Source organism: Clavelina lepadiformis, chromosome 2 (genome assembly GCF_947623445.1).
Source record: "Clavelina lepadiformis chromosome 2, kaClaLepa1.1, whole genome shotgun sequence".
Classification (NCBI taxonomy): domain Eukaryota; kingdom Metazoa; phylum Chordata; class Ascidiacea; order Aplousobranchia; family Clavelinidae; genus Clavelina; species Clavelina lepadiformis.
The window spans coordinates 9,388,737-9,406,370 of record NC_135241.1 but is presented as its reverse complement, the minus strand read 5'-3'; the positions used below and the strand labels follow the sequence as shown (position 1 = coordinate 9,406,370).

At 36.4% G+C, this 17,634-nt stretch overlaps 2 protein-coding genes across 3 annotated transcripts; both read right to left on the bottom strand.

Annotated features, from left to right (window-relative positions):
• Window positions 1-802: 802 nt before the first annotated feature.
• LOC143445154 (uncharacterized) lies at window positions 803-12,938 on the bottom strand. Of its 2 annotated transcripts, none has more exons than XM_076944053.1 (6): window positions 12,703-12,927; window positions 11,444-12,303; window positions 8,685-8,790; window positions 7,077-7,335; window positions 6,849-7,004; window positions 803-3,670 (listed from the first exon to the last, which is right to left on the bottom strand). In XM_076944053.1, exons 1-6 carry the CDS (start codon window positions 12,791-12,793, stop codon window positions 3,475-3,477), a joined length of 1,668 nt encoding a protein of 555 aa, XP_076800168.1. In that variant the 5' UTR covers window positions 12,794-12,927; the 3' UTR covers window positions 803-3,474. The 2 variants fall into 2 exon arrangements, with proteins under 2 accessions (XP_076800168.1, XP_076800169.1); XM_076944054.1 differs by having other exon boundaries at window positions 3,534-3,670; window positions 6,817-7,004; window positions 12,703-12,938.
• A 2,524-nt stretch (window positions 12,939-15,462) lies between these two features.
• LOC143446718 (uncharacterized) lies at window positions 15,463-16,822 on the bottom strand. Its single transcript, XM_076946476.1, has 2 exons — window positions 15,871-16,822; window positions 15,463-15,712 (listed from the first exon to the last, which is right to left on the bottom strand). Exons 1-2 carry the CDS (start codon window positions 16,106-16,108, stop codon window positions 15,609-15,611), a joined length of 342 nt encoding a protein of 113 aa, XP_076802591.1. The 5' UTR covers window positions 16,109-16,822; the 3' UTR covers window positions 15,463-15,608.
• Between the last annotated feature and the right edge of the window lie 812 nt (window positions 16,823-17,634).

Genomic DNA, 17,634 nt, shown 5'->3' with positions numbered 1-17,634 from the left:
AACGGATATATTCTCCAGTCCCTTTCAGGGAAAAACAATGCAAATTACCTCCTACATAACGGATCCATCACCATTGCAAAGAAATCGATTGTTGACAGTACAATTGCTATTGTCACAGAAGAAAGCGTTCGTTATTCTTCACGTTTGATTCGATCTTTCACTTGTATTGTGTGTACTGCACTGTATTTATTAACCAGTATGCCAAAAAGAATTGAAAAGTTTAAAATTTGTTGAAAACAACCCTTCGATGAAAAGGTGTAACATTGGAGGGAAATTTAGTATTAAGCCACAAACTAACAGCGATCAGATAAAAAAGTTAAGTACAGTATGTTATTTCTGACTTCAAAATGTTTCGTCATTAACTCTGGAGTGTGAGATACACAGGGGGACCTGACGAGCCTGCGTGGTAAGCCGAGGGTCAATTTCGTGTATAACAGACGAATATTGCTGGTCCGGAATTGTCAGTTATATGGGAGTTCTACTGTAGTATCTACTCCCGTGTGACAGTTAGGAAAACTTTTAGAAGTCAAGGTCTTCACTATAAATAATAATTAATAGTACGTAATCCAACGGATCGCAAAAGATAGATCCAACGTCTTGCAATAAAGTTAACAATACACAAAACTTTACCTATTAAGACAGACTATCATAGCATTCCGCGTTTACCTCAATGCACAATAACGGGTTTAAAAATGTGAAATTGGAAACTACGACAAACATCAGCACTGTTAGCATTTTGTTTCAAAATATGACATGATGAATCAATATGGCAAGACTCGAATCAACTGTGCAAATGCTGATAAACAATTATATTACTGTTGTATTTGAAGTACAGTACATTATAGCGTAGAAAAACAAATAAAATTTTGCAAACCTTTCAGCCCAACACTATGAATACGGTAATCATACGAAGTACAGTTATACAACAGAACCCGAACAGTCGTTTTAGTTTTAAGAAGTTCAAGTTTCAAAGAATGTTTCCAAAAAGAAACAATATAAATTAATTTGGTCTGTTTCCAGGATAGAAAAATATCCAAGTCAACTTTCCAAAGCTCACAAAAACTGAAGTAAATGCTTACCTAACTTACACACAACAGAAACACCAACATTTACATGCAGCGTTATAAAACATGAAGAAAGTGATTGCACCCCATAAGCAAGTCACGTAGCCCGTTGTTAAAGATCGGCGGTGGGGTTAGGAAAATGGGCAAACAAAAAGTAGATTTTATCTAGTACAGATTACAAGATTGTGGAGAACAACGGGTATATACGTTACGAGGCATATTCTGAAAACGTAGGGTGCACACTGGCAAGCGACTTGGAAGACGCTTAACGGGCATCGCCTATTGCCGCAGAAAAGAGAGACAGGTAAATTACTTCGTCATGACTTCTAGATGATCTGAGTCCAATAACAGTTCCGTGCTCTTCTCGACTAGCACTGCAAGTAAACCGCCAACAACATGAAAAACGCTGATAACACTTCTACTGAAACAAAGTTAACCGAACAGAATGAAACTCAGCACAGACACACGCGTTTACATAAGAAGCCTATATACTAATCTTGGCAATTATTAGCGGCACGTACAAAAACGTGTGGAATGCAGAGTTTTTAAAGGGAAATGCCCAAAATGGCACGACTGTGTGACATTACCCGCCACAAGGTCGATAATTTAGGTTAATATAAAAACTCTGGTGAAAGTGACAACTTAAAATCAAAGAAAGCGTAAAACGTTCTACTTGGAATCTAATTTTCAATAAAAGCATACTGATCAAGAGCAGAGGGTTGGTTATACACAAGTTTAGTAGTCGATTAAGTTTGAGTTTCCAAAACAATTCTATATTTAAAGCAAAATTTTCTTCAAAAAGAGTTTGGATCATGCGTTCTTTGAATTAAGGTATGTTCGAATTCTGAGGTATCCCTGCATATGAAAAAATGAAGGTAAAATCTAACTGGAATACGAACAAAGATATACAAAATGCGATAACTTCATAAACTGGCCTGTGTCATACGATATCAGAATTGTAAAATAACATACATAGCACCTCGGTAACGGTATTTCAGTATCACCACCACCAAAAAAACAATCAGGTAATTAAGAAACAATAATGGTTAGCACCAATGCAATAAAATTTCGCCAATAAAGATCACACAATAAAAAGCTTGTTTAAAAACAAAACAATTAATGTATCATGTACAACGGTTTTGCGACTAACTGTCGCTGAACCGTTAACAAACAATTGCGACATTTTAACATTTAAACGCATTCTGCGTTTGGTGGCAGTTCTAAACTTCCCTCATTGTAGTACCACTTTAATTTACATCTTGCACGTTTTAAGCGTTCAGGGCTTTGCCACTAAAAGCATTTCTTGTTCGACCAGTCTACAACGAATTTAGCACCATACCTTTCGTTCTCAGCAGTCTTAAGGCGAAAAATATACAATACAATACACTAGTCAACGCCAAGTATAAATGACAATTAGTTTGAATACTAACATCGTGTGATTACTACTAGGGCAAGCATTTTTTTCAACAAATCCAGTTTTTTCAATTTCTTAAAGGATTGTGCTGCAGTAAACAAGCAAAATCATTTGTGACTGTGTTAAAATCGAATAATTGCGACAAGGAGGCTAAACTCTTTATCTTACAACAGGGGTCACCAAAATAACGGCATGCAAAATTGGTTTTTGTACTTGCCCCTTACTTTAAACAAAGAGGGTATCGCGCATGCGATTGTTAGCTCTTAAGCTTATCCGGCGCTTTGTGAAAAAAGTTTGGCGATACAGCATCCCTGCCTTAGAGGCAGGTTGTGTTAGGTAAATTTTGTGCAGTTTTCAGGTCAATAAAAACTTGCCATAACTACAATACAATAAATAGAAATATACCTTAACCCAAGGTCAAGTCACACATTAGCATCAAAGCCAACCTAATTAAACATTATAACTTTAATAACTTTAGTTTAATTAAATAATAAAAACTGGAAAACAATGTATACAAGATTTCAATATATATTTGGTTTGTACTTCATTTGGCTGAATAAGGAAATCCTAACTGTTGCAGAGTTTAATCAGCAATGATTAATTAATTATTACTAATGCCCTTAACAACACAGTTTTTTTGTTGTCAACATTCCAACTATAAAAGTTAAATTATCGAGGCAGCGTAAAATTTGAGACAAAATTTACATGAATACAGTTATGAAGACACAAATTACTTACTAAGCAATGATTATTACATAGCATGTATTAGGTACATTACTGCAAAATATATATTTCATTTTGCCCCCAAAAGCAAACCTTCCACAGTTATCAGAGAGTTGCTAAAAAACAAATGTCATTTTTATACACCAAAAGAACTTTATGGAAAACATACCATTTTTTATAGATAGACTGATTTTTGCAAAAATGTACAATTAAATAAGCATGAGCATAACCACAAGCTATAACACTGTAAAAATAGACTGATTTAATCGATAACTATACTTTAGATTCATATGGAGTTTTTGCTTGCAAATGTGTTCTTTTGCTAATTTCCCCAACAATTGCCTGGCGAGCTGTTTCATATGACATGACAATTTGCTCCAAGTCTTTCTTCATAAGCATAGTAAGCATTTCTCCAAAGCAATCCAACTCATGCACTTGAAATAACTCCCAGCGCAGTTTGCTGTCAAATCTGAAACAATCATCAGCATTTTAAATCTTTTCCACCATGCATAAACAAAAAACAGAATGATTTATTGCTTAAACATCTTCATATGTGTCCCATATTAGCACAAAAGAAAATAAATTCTTCATACGATCCTACAATTGGCAGTTATCATAGAGTTGATGTAGTAAACGGCAATTAGCACCTGTGACTCAGGAGAAATGGTTCGAATGAAGAAAGTGTAGCATACACAAAAACAGTGCAACTACATGAAACCGAGTATATATCTGATCTATCAAAGACAAAATAGTCTTACACCTGATTTAGAAAACAATTTACACAAGATCACTAAACTAGAAATGACCAATATTGGTTATATTGTTATTCTAATAAATATGGCAAAATGTTATTTGTGAATCATTCAGATTACATGTGTATCACAAAAAAATTGAAAGCTTTCAAAAATCTTGACCCTACTGAAAATAACATTGAACAGTACTTAGCCACAACAAAAATGCAATGTTAAAACAACATCAACAAACTTCATAAGTTGGAAAATATGGATAAAAAGTTGCTCCATCTTTCAGTGATTATAAACAAGACAACTCACATTACCACCGCTTTTGTCTCCCGATGTTTAAAACATAGTAATTGTCTGTAAAAACGCTACTTGTGAACACTGCATTGACACAAGATATTCTTCTTCGATTGCTACATTAAGTAAACCAACTTCTAAAGCTTTTAAAAATCATTGCTTTCCTGGATTATATACTCCAACTCAAATGTCCAGTACTGTTGAACCAGTTCAGTGGATGCTGTAGGAGACAGTGTGAACTATCAGGGGTTAATGAATGCGCTATCAATAGAGTCAGATTAGCGAATAATAATTTAATCGATCAAGCAATAATTATCTTATTTGTAATATAATACTCAATCAAGCAATATAATAGCCTAATTAACAACAGTTCACAACCCCAACAATACGTTCAGTTAGCACACTTATACCTATATATGAATAAAATAATGATGGCAGGAACAAATGAAGTCCCAAACCTTACACTCCACTGCATACAAAATAAAATAAAACATATGTGTAGTGAAAACGATGCCATTACAGTTGACAATGTATCATATGTGGCCTATGATAGGCTGACATTGATAGAGATCTCATCACCCGAGTCCTTCAAAGAGCACTAAAAATGATGTTGGATATGAATTGAAGAGTATGTATAACCTTACTCACATCATAGCTATGTTTTGTCTAACAAGAAAATCTCAGAAAAAAATAACTTAAAAATTGTATAATAACTGTAGATAATCCACTCATAGTTTCTAAAGCCAATATCTGCCTGTATTACATAATAAGCTGCTTTGCAAAAAGCTGCACAAAGTTATCTTTCGTACATAACTTACTGATAACATCATTTGGCCTTACCCTGACAACAACTAACTCCAATGAAAACAATCTTAAATCGGCATTCGTGAGGGTGAGCTTTCCTCAAAGTAGGATGCTCTCACTGTCTTTGTGAAATTGTGTCACACTTAGCCTATGTCTCGCATATATGCACACCAAAAATGACACAGTCATTAACAGTAACTTTACTAAGTTTTTATTATACAGTGTACCGATACTGTAACTACAATCGTTAAGCATGCGATTCGATAAATTGATTCGATGTTGTTCATAGTTTACGTTGTCTGCTTTCAATGCTAATTCAGACCTTATTAATTTATAAAAGCCATAATGATGACATAATTCAATTGTACCATTTGGATACTAACAGGGCGTACCAATGCTTGTTAGCTGGTTTTGCTTTAATGGTAGAGTTAAGTTTGCAGCAATGTTCCCTCTAATTTTTCACGGGTCTGCGCAAACACACTAACTCCCTGAGCGGTCCCTTGCACCACTGTGAGCAACATCAGACGTTCCACGTGCGCACTGTGGCCAATATTATGCGTTTATTTTATTTTCAATTCAGGTTGGAGTTTTTTCTTGTGCGCAGCACAGATTTTCTATGCGCGGAGACCGTGTCAGCAGTGCGCATTTGCGCACGCGCGCAGCTTAGAGGGAACATTGGTTTGCAGACGTTCGATTTAGTGACTTATTGCGACAGACCACAGTTAGCACACAAGTGATTGCACATTTAAAAAGAAGAATGTTTTTCTGTGTTAGAAATAAAATGTTTTAATGGTTTAGGTTTGGTGGCCATGCTAACCTTCCATCGTTGTAGCATCACTGTAATTTACACAATGCACGTTTTAAGACCTCAAATCTTTGCCGCTTTTTCCCATTTATTGATTGTTTGTGAACGCAATTCTTGTTTGACCAGTCTACAATGAGGTTAGTATCATACTTTTCATTTCCCGCAGTCAATGGCAAATACTACAATTACAAAAAAATACAAAATTGACAAAACATTAGGAATGAAATATTTAAAACCACTTTTAGCGATGCATATAGCCATACTTTTTTCAGGTTTCTATCGAAAGAGTTAGTGAGTAGATATGGTGTGGGACAGTTTTTCATTTTAGCGCAGTCCTTTTGGGAGTTAAAAATTCGAAGGATGTTATAATCTGTCCAGTGTCAATGCGAAATCTGTAAAAATTTAGCATCTCTAGACCCAGTCTTAAAAAATCTCGGTTTGTGAGTGATACACTGAATAAATCACAATGATATATCATTAATGCGACAGAGTCATACCACATTGAATAGATACTGTTTAGCAGTCCATAGGTTGATTACAGCCCATCAGCTTAGTTTAGAAACAATCAACATGCTCAATAGATTGTCCACTCCTGTCTTATTTAACTCCATTAATTTCATTTGCGCAAGATCTTGTAGACCAATAAATTTCAATTGCACAGTCCATTAGGTGTGTTATAAACTGATGTGTCCAGAAACTTTGTGTTTGTAGTACTTTTAAGAGATGTGGCGAAAACGAGCAACTACAATAATGTGCTGGAGTATTGCATAATTTAAAATTGCTTTAATTTCGAAAGTGATCATGTTACGAATACTTTGTGTTAAAGATATCCCAAGTGTAATACGTTATGCAACATGCATTAAAAATTAACTTTGTTTTTGGCCCAGCTACGTGTTTCGGTTGGACATAACTACTCTAGATGGAACTACTTTGTACTAAACAAATTGATGAACAAAGTAGTTTCTTTACCATGACATTTAACATTTGATCCAAATGCTTACTTCTGAGGTGCTTTGGAGTAAACTTGAAGCCAATGAGGAATTTCAGTTGTGCTTAAGTATGGGTTGGCTGGAACAACTTGATTTAGCCTCCAAGTATCATATTGTTTGCTTGGTTCAGCAGGAGGTAACGGTTGTTCGGATTTTGAGGAATTTTGCCTGAAAACGGAAGATAGAAGCATAGAAAAATTTAATATCAATAAGCAACTGATAATAATGTGCATAAAATACCTTGGTGCCAAAGGATGCTCGTACTGTGTCATTTTTCCCACATGGTTAACATAGTATGTTCCATATTTTGATGACGTCACCCTTTCCCATCCTGGAGGTAAACTATCATTATTCAATGGATGAGTCCAGTGGGTAGTGTTAGTGTTGTGGTCAATGTAGTAATTATGTCCATTTATTGTCCAATCAACTGACCAACCAGGAGGAAGACTTGCATCATCCTCAATACCACTTGATTTGGCATTTTCAGTGGATTGTGAAACTAAAATAGTAAGCGAATAATTTGTCTGAATATTTAGACAGAGAATACACGGACATGCTTATAGAATATATGATATAGGTAAAAAAACTAGATTATATGTACATACAGTAGACCTCGCGTATAACAGACAGCAGCGGACCATAAATTAATAGTCGGGTGTGGATAATTTCCAATAATTCCTAGTTCTTTTCTACCTCGATTACATTACAATGGAAAATTTCCTGACCACCTTGGGTATATAATACTGTATATATAACATTGCAAAATATGTCATATATAATTATAACGGTTCTAATTCACAATCAAAAAATTATTGTTAATAGTATAAATAACTCTTCTATTTCAGATGGCATTTTAATAGCATAATTCAATAAACGCATGTTGTGTGATGATATCCAGTGAGTGATATGGGGATAAAATATCCGGAATATATCTTAGTGTCTAGAATAATTCCATATAAGAATAGAAATAATTCCTCGATTACTTGCATAACATTAAACTTGAATCACACACATCACTAAAAAGTTTGACAAATTTAAATTAGGGTAAGATGGCTGGGTATATGTGATAAACTGCTTTTGTTTATATCACCGTTTCGGTTTACAAGTAATATTGTGCTGTGCTTGCGCACACAATAATTTATTGGTGGTTTTAATCAATAAAATTTTGAATTAATTGCTAAGTTTCTTACAGGCTTATAACTAAACCCATAAAGTTACGGACTTACGGTACCAACCCTAATCTAATTTTGCACCAAGCTAAATAGTAACATGAGCACTTTTAAACACAGCAGTTCCCCAACTATAGACCAATTTAGCCAACATAAACTCGTAAACACAGTAAAACACCATAGTATGTAGAAATAATAATTTATATCGTTTTAATGACACAAACTGATCATATACGATACAAAGATAATGATTTTTGTCCAATTCCAATTGCTGCTAGTATCGTTTGATATCAAATAACAAGTCTGTCATTATGCATGAAACAGGAATTTGCAAGTGGATCTGCTAGCAACATGCAGTACCACAAGATACATTTCTTACTATTTCACGAAACCATATTGTATTGACGTGGAAGTATCACAACATTTGACCTTTCTTTAGTTTTATAATTTTATCTTTGCCAAGTAACTAATGTCATTGCATTTAATAGAAGGTAATATTATTAAATACTAAACTATGAACTTATGAGCACAACCATACCCGCATCTGCACCACAACTCCGGCAGGGCCTGTGCAGGGCTCCAGTATGAACCATATACAAGGTCGGCTGTATTACTATCAACTTAATAATAATCATGCTTCTATTTAAATTTATAATTCTATTTAACTACTACTATCTACTTTGATATTTCACCACAGGATGTTCCTGATGTTCTTGACTTGGTACAAGCTGAGGATTGGAGTATAACAATGCAGTCTGCGTTAAGCGTTGCTGTTGTACACAAGCCTATAATCCCCCAAAAAAGCATAATTTACAACAAGGAAATGCAACATACATATCGATACAAGAGAGATTGTTAGGTAAAGTATTTAATTAAAACTCCAAACAAAAATCATATCCAAGTTCAACTTCATTTATACATTACAAAGTTTTGTATGATACATGGGTTGTCCAAGGCTGAGTAAGCGAAGTTGGAAGTGTTTAGTGTACCACAGGAGACAGATTTGACGAAAAATATAAATGTAAAATGATACCTAGGCGAAAACCTTTGAGACTTAAAAAAGTTGGTTGTGCAACTGAAGTAGTTTCAGTATCAAGGTCAACCACTGAGGTTCCACCGTAATGGAAAGTACAGTGTTGTAATGGCACGACTAACCTTAAGTGACATTTTCTTGTGACTCAACTTCAAAATGACTCAAGTCACGTTATGACAGTTGTGACAGCATAAAATAGAGCTTTAGATAACAAAAATAGACACCTTTTTAAAAAGCACTCTGCTCTGTTACAACAAACACCGATCAGACTAATTTGTAGCAGCCATAGCATTAGAACAACTAATTTAAAGCAGTGCACAGTATGACCTCAGAAAACCTGAAGGTATTCACATGACTTGGGTCACAACTCAAATTCAGAAAAAAATGCAGCATGGGATTTTTGTGGGTGTCTCAGTGCCATGGCAACAAAATTTTGAATTGGGCATCCAACATTGAGCTGAATGAGTGCCCACTGGGCACCCATTATTTTTTTAATGATTGGTATTCACTGCAAAATGAGATTGCTCATTTGACTGATGTCTAGATAATGCCATTATTTAAGGTGTGATCTGTGCCAGACTATGGTATGCACATAGCATGAAAAGATTGTATAGAGCAGACGTGGGCAAACTGCGGCTCTCCGGCATGTTTTTTGTGGCTCTTCTAGTCGAATCGTAAAATTCCAAAAAATGTAAAGGCTACCAAGAGTACCGTTTATGAAAGTTTCTGTGTAGTTTTTCTTTATTTAGGCCAGGATTTCGTTTATGACGTAACACTAGACATCGATTCCGACATTGTTTTCAGGTATAGATTCTATACTCTATGGCAAATTGAATAACCAAATTGACAATCATTACTGATTTTGCGGCTCGCTGGTGTTTATATTTTTCCGCAAGTGACTCTTTCATCGAACAAATTTGCCCACCCCTGGTATAGAGTATAGACACTAGAACATTTTAAGTTCAATACGCAATTTTTAACAGTCACTGTTTGCTCACACTTCTCAGATTTTACGCCGTCGAACAAATTTCTTTTCAGTTTACTTTCAGTTCAATAATTAGAATATAAAATTTACATATCAAATTTTATTTTGAATTATACCTAGAATTCTGAAGGTGTCAATTTCAACATTAGTCTTTCAGATGCATGACAGCTTATCCAGTCAATCATGCGAGATAGTCCCTCCAAAGAATTTGAAAAAATGCGTCTCAACAGTTCTGAGCAAAGATATATGGTCTAATCTTTTCCTTTGAGCCTATAGTCGTTTTAGCCTGGCTAGGCTCAACGGTAATGTCTGCGCATACGAAATCTGTACTTGATCATGCGGAGCTGCATCAGTTTTTCCATCACTCATCGTAGTATAAATAAGACTTCTAAGTTTTTGGTGTTTTGTGAAGTGAATTTAATACGTTATCAGTGAGTTGAGTTTGATAACATAACACTTGATCACGATAACACTTTGTTGTACTGTATATTTCTATTCAATAAAAATAGTAAAATTTGGTAGTGGTTAACCGGGCTTAAACCACAGGCAACACTCGCATTTTAACACTAGTTCAGGCAAGCATTGCATTAAATATCGTGTTTCACATGCTACAAATTTTATTTGATAAAGATCAATAAAGAATTGTGGTAAAAAAAGTGTTCTATAGATGTGAGCAGCCAGAAAATCAGATAATGTCGAAATCAACTTTGGCGGATTTCTAGGTATAATTTTCCCCAGAGTTCTAGTGTTAAGAAATATATTTGCAGAAAATAACACTGGCAATTGTGAACAGACGATTGGGGAGAAAAAGAGCAAAGCTTTTATGAAATTTTAGACCTAAAAAAGCTGCATGGATGATTGTGTCTGTTGGCAGATTAAGCTTAGTATGCAAGATTAGGGCATCTAACTTTTTGAAGGGGCACCCATTTTTACAAAGCCTGGACGCCATTGCCCACTAAAAATAGTTAAGGGCATTCACTGAAATGAGTTAATTACAATCTTGATTCAAAGTTATCTGTGGTGCACAAGATACAACTAGTGTTTGTTATGACGAAATTAGTCAAAAACTCTTTCTTTGCAACATTAATAGTATCAAATAAATGGGTTGTTACAAACTAAAAATATTGAAGGTAATAAAATTTTGTGAATTTAATGCCGTTTCACCTACAAACTCTCATGTCGACACTAAATTGCAGTGCATAGCATAAAAAAAAACAGAGATAAGAATGTCACAAGGCTGTAGTTAAAGAGCTATGGAAAATGTCTTTAACCACGAAATGGTTAAAATATTTTCAAGTAAATTTGCAGCTCTAGCTACTAGTGGAATAGATAATAAATTAGGCATATTTTATGCACCAGATACGAATACGATATACAACTTTATATATTATACAAGTTAAACACAGCCAACTTTTCTTACCTGCCATATACCACTATTTCTGTCAACGGGCTGCTGCTGAGAAATAGTAGAAGGCGGAAAATTATTCAACGACTCTCTCGACTTTCTTAAGTTAACTGAAACTTGAGCTCCACTTCCGTTGCCTGTGGAATCATTGCTTATATTGAAAGCTTTTGGAAATTCAGCTGGTGAGGAATCTGGGTTTAAGTGATCTTCGGAAACTTTATACTGGGATACGGTTGCAGGCACATTTGAAAAGGACGTACTAATATCTCTCGCAAAAGATGGTGTTTGGTTGCTCTTTGATTGGTATTGGTTACTTTTATGGTTAGAAGGCTGTGAATATTTCTGTTGTGCTTGATTTACAGGGTTTCCACTTTGAACATATTCAAAATTCAAAAATTGTCTCGATGAAGGTATGCCACCTACAGCTGTTATTGACTGCATACTATGGACACTTCTAGATGGCTGAATTATCATTTGTGACTGAGACTGGTTTGTGTTTTGGGTGGATGAGGGCTCGATTTGACTAAAAGTAGAATTGCTTACAAAATTGTGTGACGTTTGTAAACTAGTAGAGGAATCATAAGCATCACCTATATTTCTTGAATGATTGTAGTTTTGCGAAACAAATGGAAGACTTGGCATAGACTCACTGTAACCACTGGGAGGATACAGCTGATTAGATAATGCATTGATTTCACTGGATTGACCAGCGCCTGTTTCATTGTGTAATTTTGATTGAAAATAAAGGTTTTCTTTGGAAGAATAAGCAGATGTTTGTGAGTGATTTGGCACTTTGTCATTAATAAAATTATTTGCTGGCTGAGTTCGTTTCTGCAAAGTTGGCCCATGTCGAAAATCATGCATTTTTGTAGCACCTGCAAACCATAACTTATATTACATTTCTTACAATCTAACATTAAATAAGCCTAATTTTTCTGTCAGTATAAACTTCTAGGTTATGCATATTTTGATTTTGAACTGTATAACAAAAACATTGTTTTATTACTAATTGTAAAGTTATCGCTTATGTACCCGCATATGATATGCCACCAATAATTGCAATTGTGTTAAGAAATTAAAAATAAAGTTGACCCAAGAGTGTCATCTTATATCTTGATTTTTTATTACCACACTGATTATACCAGGTTAACATGGTTCAGCCATCATCAATAATTGCAAGTAACACTGAAAAACATCTTACATTTCGTAACTAGTAACAAAAGCAATAAGAAACGCTCATCATGCAGGCTCTAATCTTAAGTAGGTGTACTTACTTTTGATGAATTTGTTTGATTCTTTCTTAACATATTTTCCAGCTGGAGGAGTAGCAACATTCGCTTTAGGCTTTCTACCAAACAAGGGCATTGTGGAATTTAAGCATATGAAGCACAATGCAGGTAAACTGCCTGAAATGATTAACACCAATAACAGTTAGAACTAGTATTTTAAGGGCTAGGGAAAGGAAATGGGGGTCTACTGCACAACCGTGAGATGCATTTATATACTAGGCTAGAACCCTGCTACCCAAATTGTGATGTCATGCGGTTGTGCACTTCTGCACTAGACCCGGAAATGGGGTCTCCTTTACTTGTACACTCTCATCCCATATCCTAGAAATGAACACTAAAACCCACAACATTGCAAATTTTTAAAGGCAAATTAAAAACCTGTTCTAAAAACAGTGTCTCCCATATAGCCTAATGGCCTAGACCTATTTTCTTCATTCCAACCCTTTCAAGCTTTTAGTGAAATCCATATTTTCCGGTTTGTTGTATTTTTACAAACTTTTATTAAAATTTGAGGTGATAGATGTAAATTTTCAAAATTTTTGTATGAATTGACTTGGAATGGAGGAAATCGCTTTGAACACGCGAGGGAAAAACAGCTAACATGTTTTCTCGATTTCCTAATTTTTATTGCAAGTTCCAAACGTTTTCCTATGTTTTAAGATCTTAGCTGACAGGTTTCTTTAATTTCCTACATTTTAAGATCTTAGCTGACATGTTTCTTTAATTTCCTACGTTTTAAGATCTTAGCTGACATGTTTCTTTAATTTCCTACGTTTTCTTGCAAGTTCAAAACAATTTCCTACGTTTCGAGATCCTATACGGTAGGTGACATGTTTCCTCGATTTCCTACATCTTGTGCCCCCCATTTATAGATTTCCTGAAATTAGAGTTGGAGATATTTTCTAGGTTTCCTGATTTTAGTGTCAATTTCCTACATTTCCTCGGTTTCCTATTCCCTAAAATTAGTGTTATCCCTGAGGGGTTGTGTCTAATATCCTCGGTTTCCGATTTCCTCAAATTAGTGAACTAAGCTTACCCCAGGTCCTGTCGTTCGTGGGAATGGACAGGGGCGCCGGAATCTATCGAAAAGGGCAGGGGGAAATTTTTATGAAGGATATTTTTTGGTGCTTGGCGTAGTTCAAAATGTTATGCATCTGCCAATTACAGTTACGCACCAATTTTTATCGTTACCTTATTGTGTATAAATAGGTTTTCAAAGTTTTGAAATAAATGTTGAAATTCTCGTTTATTGAAAGTGATAGCATGCTAGATTTTGTGGAAAAGCAGAACCACCATCAAATTGCTATAAGACAGAGCAAGACACAACACAAAATTTCGTTTTTATCTTAGGGCAAGTAACTGTCCCCGCTGCCCTAGGAAAACGGCAGGGGGCAGCTTCCCCCGTGCTCCTGGCGCCCCTGGGCCGATCATAAACCACTGCAGTACTTTGGCCCTCAATTTTACAAATATTGTTGAAGTCACATTTTTTTACATGTGCTAACACGTATCTTTAGATTGGATGTACGTGTATCCAGGATCTGGTTGGATATGTTAAAGATATTCAACCCACGGACGATTCAACCCACGGACGATTCAACGCGCGGACGATTCAACCCGCGGACCTTTCAACTCACGGACGATTCAACCCACGGACCTTTCATGTACTTATGGCTTAGGTTTATTACCAAGTTACTTTGTAGACATTTGTAAGCTTAATATTGGACAGTCTAGACCAGTGGTTCCCAAACTTTTTCAGCTTGTGGCACACTAGAAAAACACCCCATTCGTCTGCTTTCCGCCCATTAAAATGGGTGAAAATGCGGTAATATTTTCCCATTCGAATGGCAGGAAGTATGCCTTTCTTACCCTAGAGTAAGATATATGCCTTTGGAATGGGAACAATTTTACTTCGGCACAAGTATGGTTTGTGAACCCCATTCGTCAATTTTTCCGCCCATTAAAATGGACCTGCTTTCAGCAATGGGGTTTCCTACAAACCATATTTCTGCCGAAGTAAACATCTCCCCATTCCAAATGCATATATGTTACTCTAGGGTAAGAAAGGCATACTTCCTGCCATTCAAATGGGAAAATATTACCGCATTTTCACCCATTTTAATGGGCGGAAAGCAGACGAATCGGGTGAGAAAAATTAGAAAACGCTCGCGGCACACTTACAAGAGAAGAAATGTTGCTTTAAAAAATTACCCTACTCTATCGACAATGCCATAATTGGTTTCATCGTCACATGTGCTTATTTCTCAACCAATGAAGCAGCTAAAAAGCTTTTAAGTCGCATATGCTTGTCTGCATGCCTTACTTTAAATATTTATACAGTTCTTTTCCAAAATTCCAAAAAGATTCGCGGCACACCTGAGAATCTTTGGCGGCACACAGTTTGGGAATCACTGGTCTAGACTCTAGAGTTAGGCCATCTTGAATAGGCCTGTACGTCGAGGTTAACGGTTATGGTACCATTGCAATCGTACCGTATTTTGTTCAGGTACAAACTTCAAACTAACCACAACGAAATAAGCAGAATTATAGCACACAGAATCCCTCTCTCTGCTATGGGAAAGGTTATTCGTTTATTTTAAAAATAATAAATTGACTGGAGACAAGCGACTTATACTATTCTCAAAATGTTCGATCTCCCGATTCAAACTTTTTATGCGGGAAATCTTCATTCCCATCAACAAACAGTTGTTTCTAAGGTTTGACTTTTAATCGACGAGTAGGCTTTATTTATTTTTCGCTAAGCAGGCCTACTAGTTACAACACGGTGGGCTACATAAACTTGTTTGTATTTCAACACAAGATGCGTATTGGTATAGTGATAAAAGCGGCATCCGCGCCTGATAACGAACTGTGTAGACGTTTTTGTAAATGGGTTAAATCGTCCGTGGGTTGAATCGTCCTGGGTTGAATCGTCCGCGGGTTGAATCCTCCTGAGTTGAATCGTCAATGGGTTGAGTCGTCCGTGGGTTGAATCGACCTAGAACCGAACAAAATACGGTACGATTGCAATGGTACCATAACCGTTAACCACAACGTACAGGCCTATTCAGGATGGCCTAACTCTAGAGTCTAGCCTCTAGACTAGACTGTCCAATATTAAGCTTACAATTGGCTACAAAGTAATTTGGTAATAACCTAAGCCATAAGTAAGTGAAAGGTCCGTGGGTTGAATCGTCCGTGGGTTGAATCGTCCGCGGGTTGAATCGTCCGCGGGTTGAATCGTCCGCGGGTTGAAAGGTCCGCAGGTTGAATCGTCCGGGGGTTGAATCGTCCGTGGGTTGAATTGTCCTGGGTTGAATCGTCCTGGGTTGAATCGTCCGGGGTTGAATCGTCCGTGGGTTGAATCGTCCGACCACCGTTGAAACTTGGTCATCAAAAGTTCATAAATACCTGTTAAAATTCTGTCTCGCTCAATATGCAACTAACTCAGCAATTTTGAACTTATCAGGGCAGCAATTTATGACAAATATTACGAGGACGGTTGAATATTGTTTTACTTCTGACTCGATGAGATGGTTGTCATTCCTCAGCGGCTTGATAATGCTGTTGATTTAATTTCTGTCTATACAAAATTACTAAATGATAAAGTTCCCATTTTATTTATTATAAGACACAAAGGTTTCCACCTTCGGGCACAGCTTACTGAATGTTACATTGCGCAGTAGTGACCAGTGAATCGATCACGTAAAAAGGAAGAATTGGAAACATTACATCGGTATATATATGGCACATCAGTTCAAGCGAGGTAATTTAAATCAACGTCATTAATGCGAATTCAAGTCCGGTCAACAACAGAATTGCAATATCCCAAAATAAAATTTCAGCATTTCTAAAACAACTCAATACTCGTGACGTCACAGTCACAATACCTAGATCAGTAGGCTACTACTTTTTCGTCTTATTGTAATGTATATCAAGGCTCAATGTTCCCTCTAATTTTTCACGATTCTGAGCAAACACACTAACTCCCTGAGCGGTCCCTTGGACCACTGTGAGCAACATCAGACGTGCGCACTGTGGTCATTATTATGCCTTTATTTTATTTTCAATTCAGGTTGGATTTTTTTCTTGTGCGCGGAGACCGTGTCTGCAGTGCGCATTTGCGCACGCGCGCAGTTTAGAGGGAACAGTGTCAAGGATCTTGTGATGTCATACGTAATCACAAACAACAATCACAAATTCATAAATTTAACTGTACTTACTTTATATCACGTATGATTTGTATGTATCTGTTGCAGCTCTAGGCTCTAGATTTCTCTAACTGCCAATAGCTTGTCAGGTGACAGCAGTGGTGGGATTCAGTCTGTTCTTGCGAATCGCTTCCTAAAAATAAAAAGTGCGTAGAACCGGTTCCTAGCCAACTTCCTCAAGTGGACCTAATATAATCACCGTACACAGGATTGCCAGATATGGCTAATTTTAGCCAAAGGGGCTAATCTAGGGTTACCATATTTTCGTGGCCTAAAATCCGGACACTCTTTAGTGCCCACTAGCGGTTTTTAAAAATGAGGTATGAACACATTGTCTGTCAATATGACGTCACAGTAGCAATGCTTTGCCTATCCATTGCATACCGGAGTGTATTTTTGAACATAGTGTCGTGAATGCACTAGGCCAGGGGTGGGCAAACTTTTTGTACTGAGGGCCGCATTAGAAAAAATGTTGCAGCCGGCGGGCCGCACACTCTCATTACAAAGTAGGAAAATTTACCCGGTGTGTAAATAAACGCATATTCATATTAAACACAATTTTTGCATTTCACACTCAGTTACGTTTAAAGCTACGCAATCTTCATCACAAAGGCCTACGGTAGCCGCTACCGTATTTATTTTATGATCAAACAATTGAATCAAACAATGCATGAGAAGTGTACGGCTAGTTGCTGAAAGCATGTTGCAA

Excerpts from the sequence above, each read along its gene's own strand:
- LOC143445154 (XM_076944053.1), bottom strand. The coding sequence starts at position 12,793 with ATGCCCTTGTTTGGTAGAAAGCCTAAAGCGAATGTTGCTACTCCTCCA. Across the intron at positions 12,304-12,702 it reads ATCAAACAAATTCATCAAAA|GTGCTACAAAAATGCATGAT; the intron begins GTAAGTACACCT and ends TATGGTTTGCAG. Across the intron at positions 7,336-8,684 it reads TCCTGTGGTGAAATATCAAA|TTTCACAATCCACTGAAAAT; the intron begins GTAGATAGTAGT and ends TTACTATTTTAG.
- LOC143446718 (XM_076946476.1), bottom strand. The coding sequence starts at position 16,108 with ATGACCAAGTTTCAACGGTGGTCGGACGATTCAACCCACGGACGATTC. Across the intron at positions 15,713-15,870 it reads TTCACTTACTTATGGCTTAG|GTCGATTCAACCCACGGACG; the intron begins GTTATTACCAAA and ends GTTCGGTTCTAG.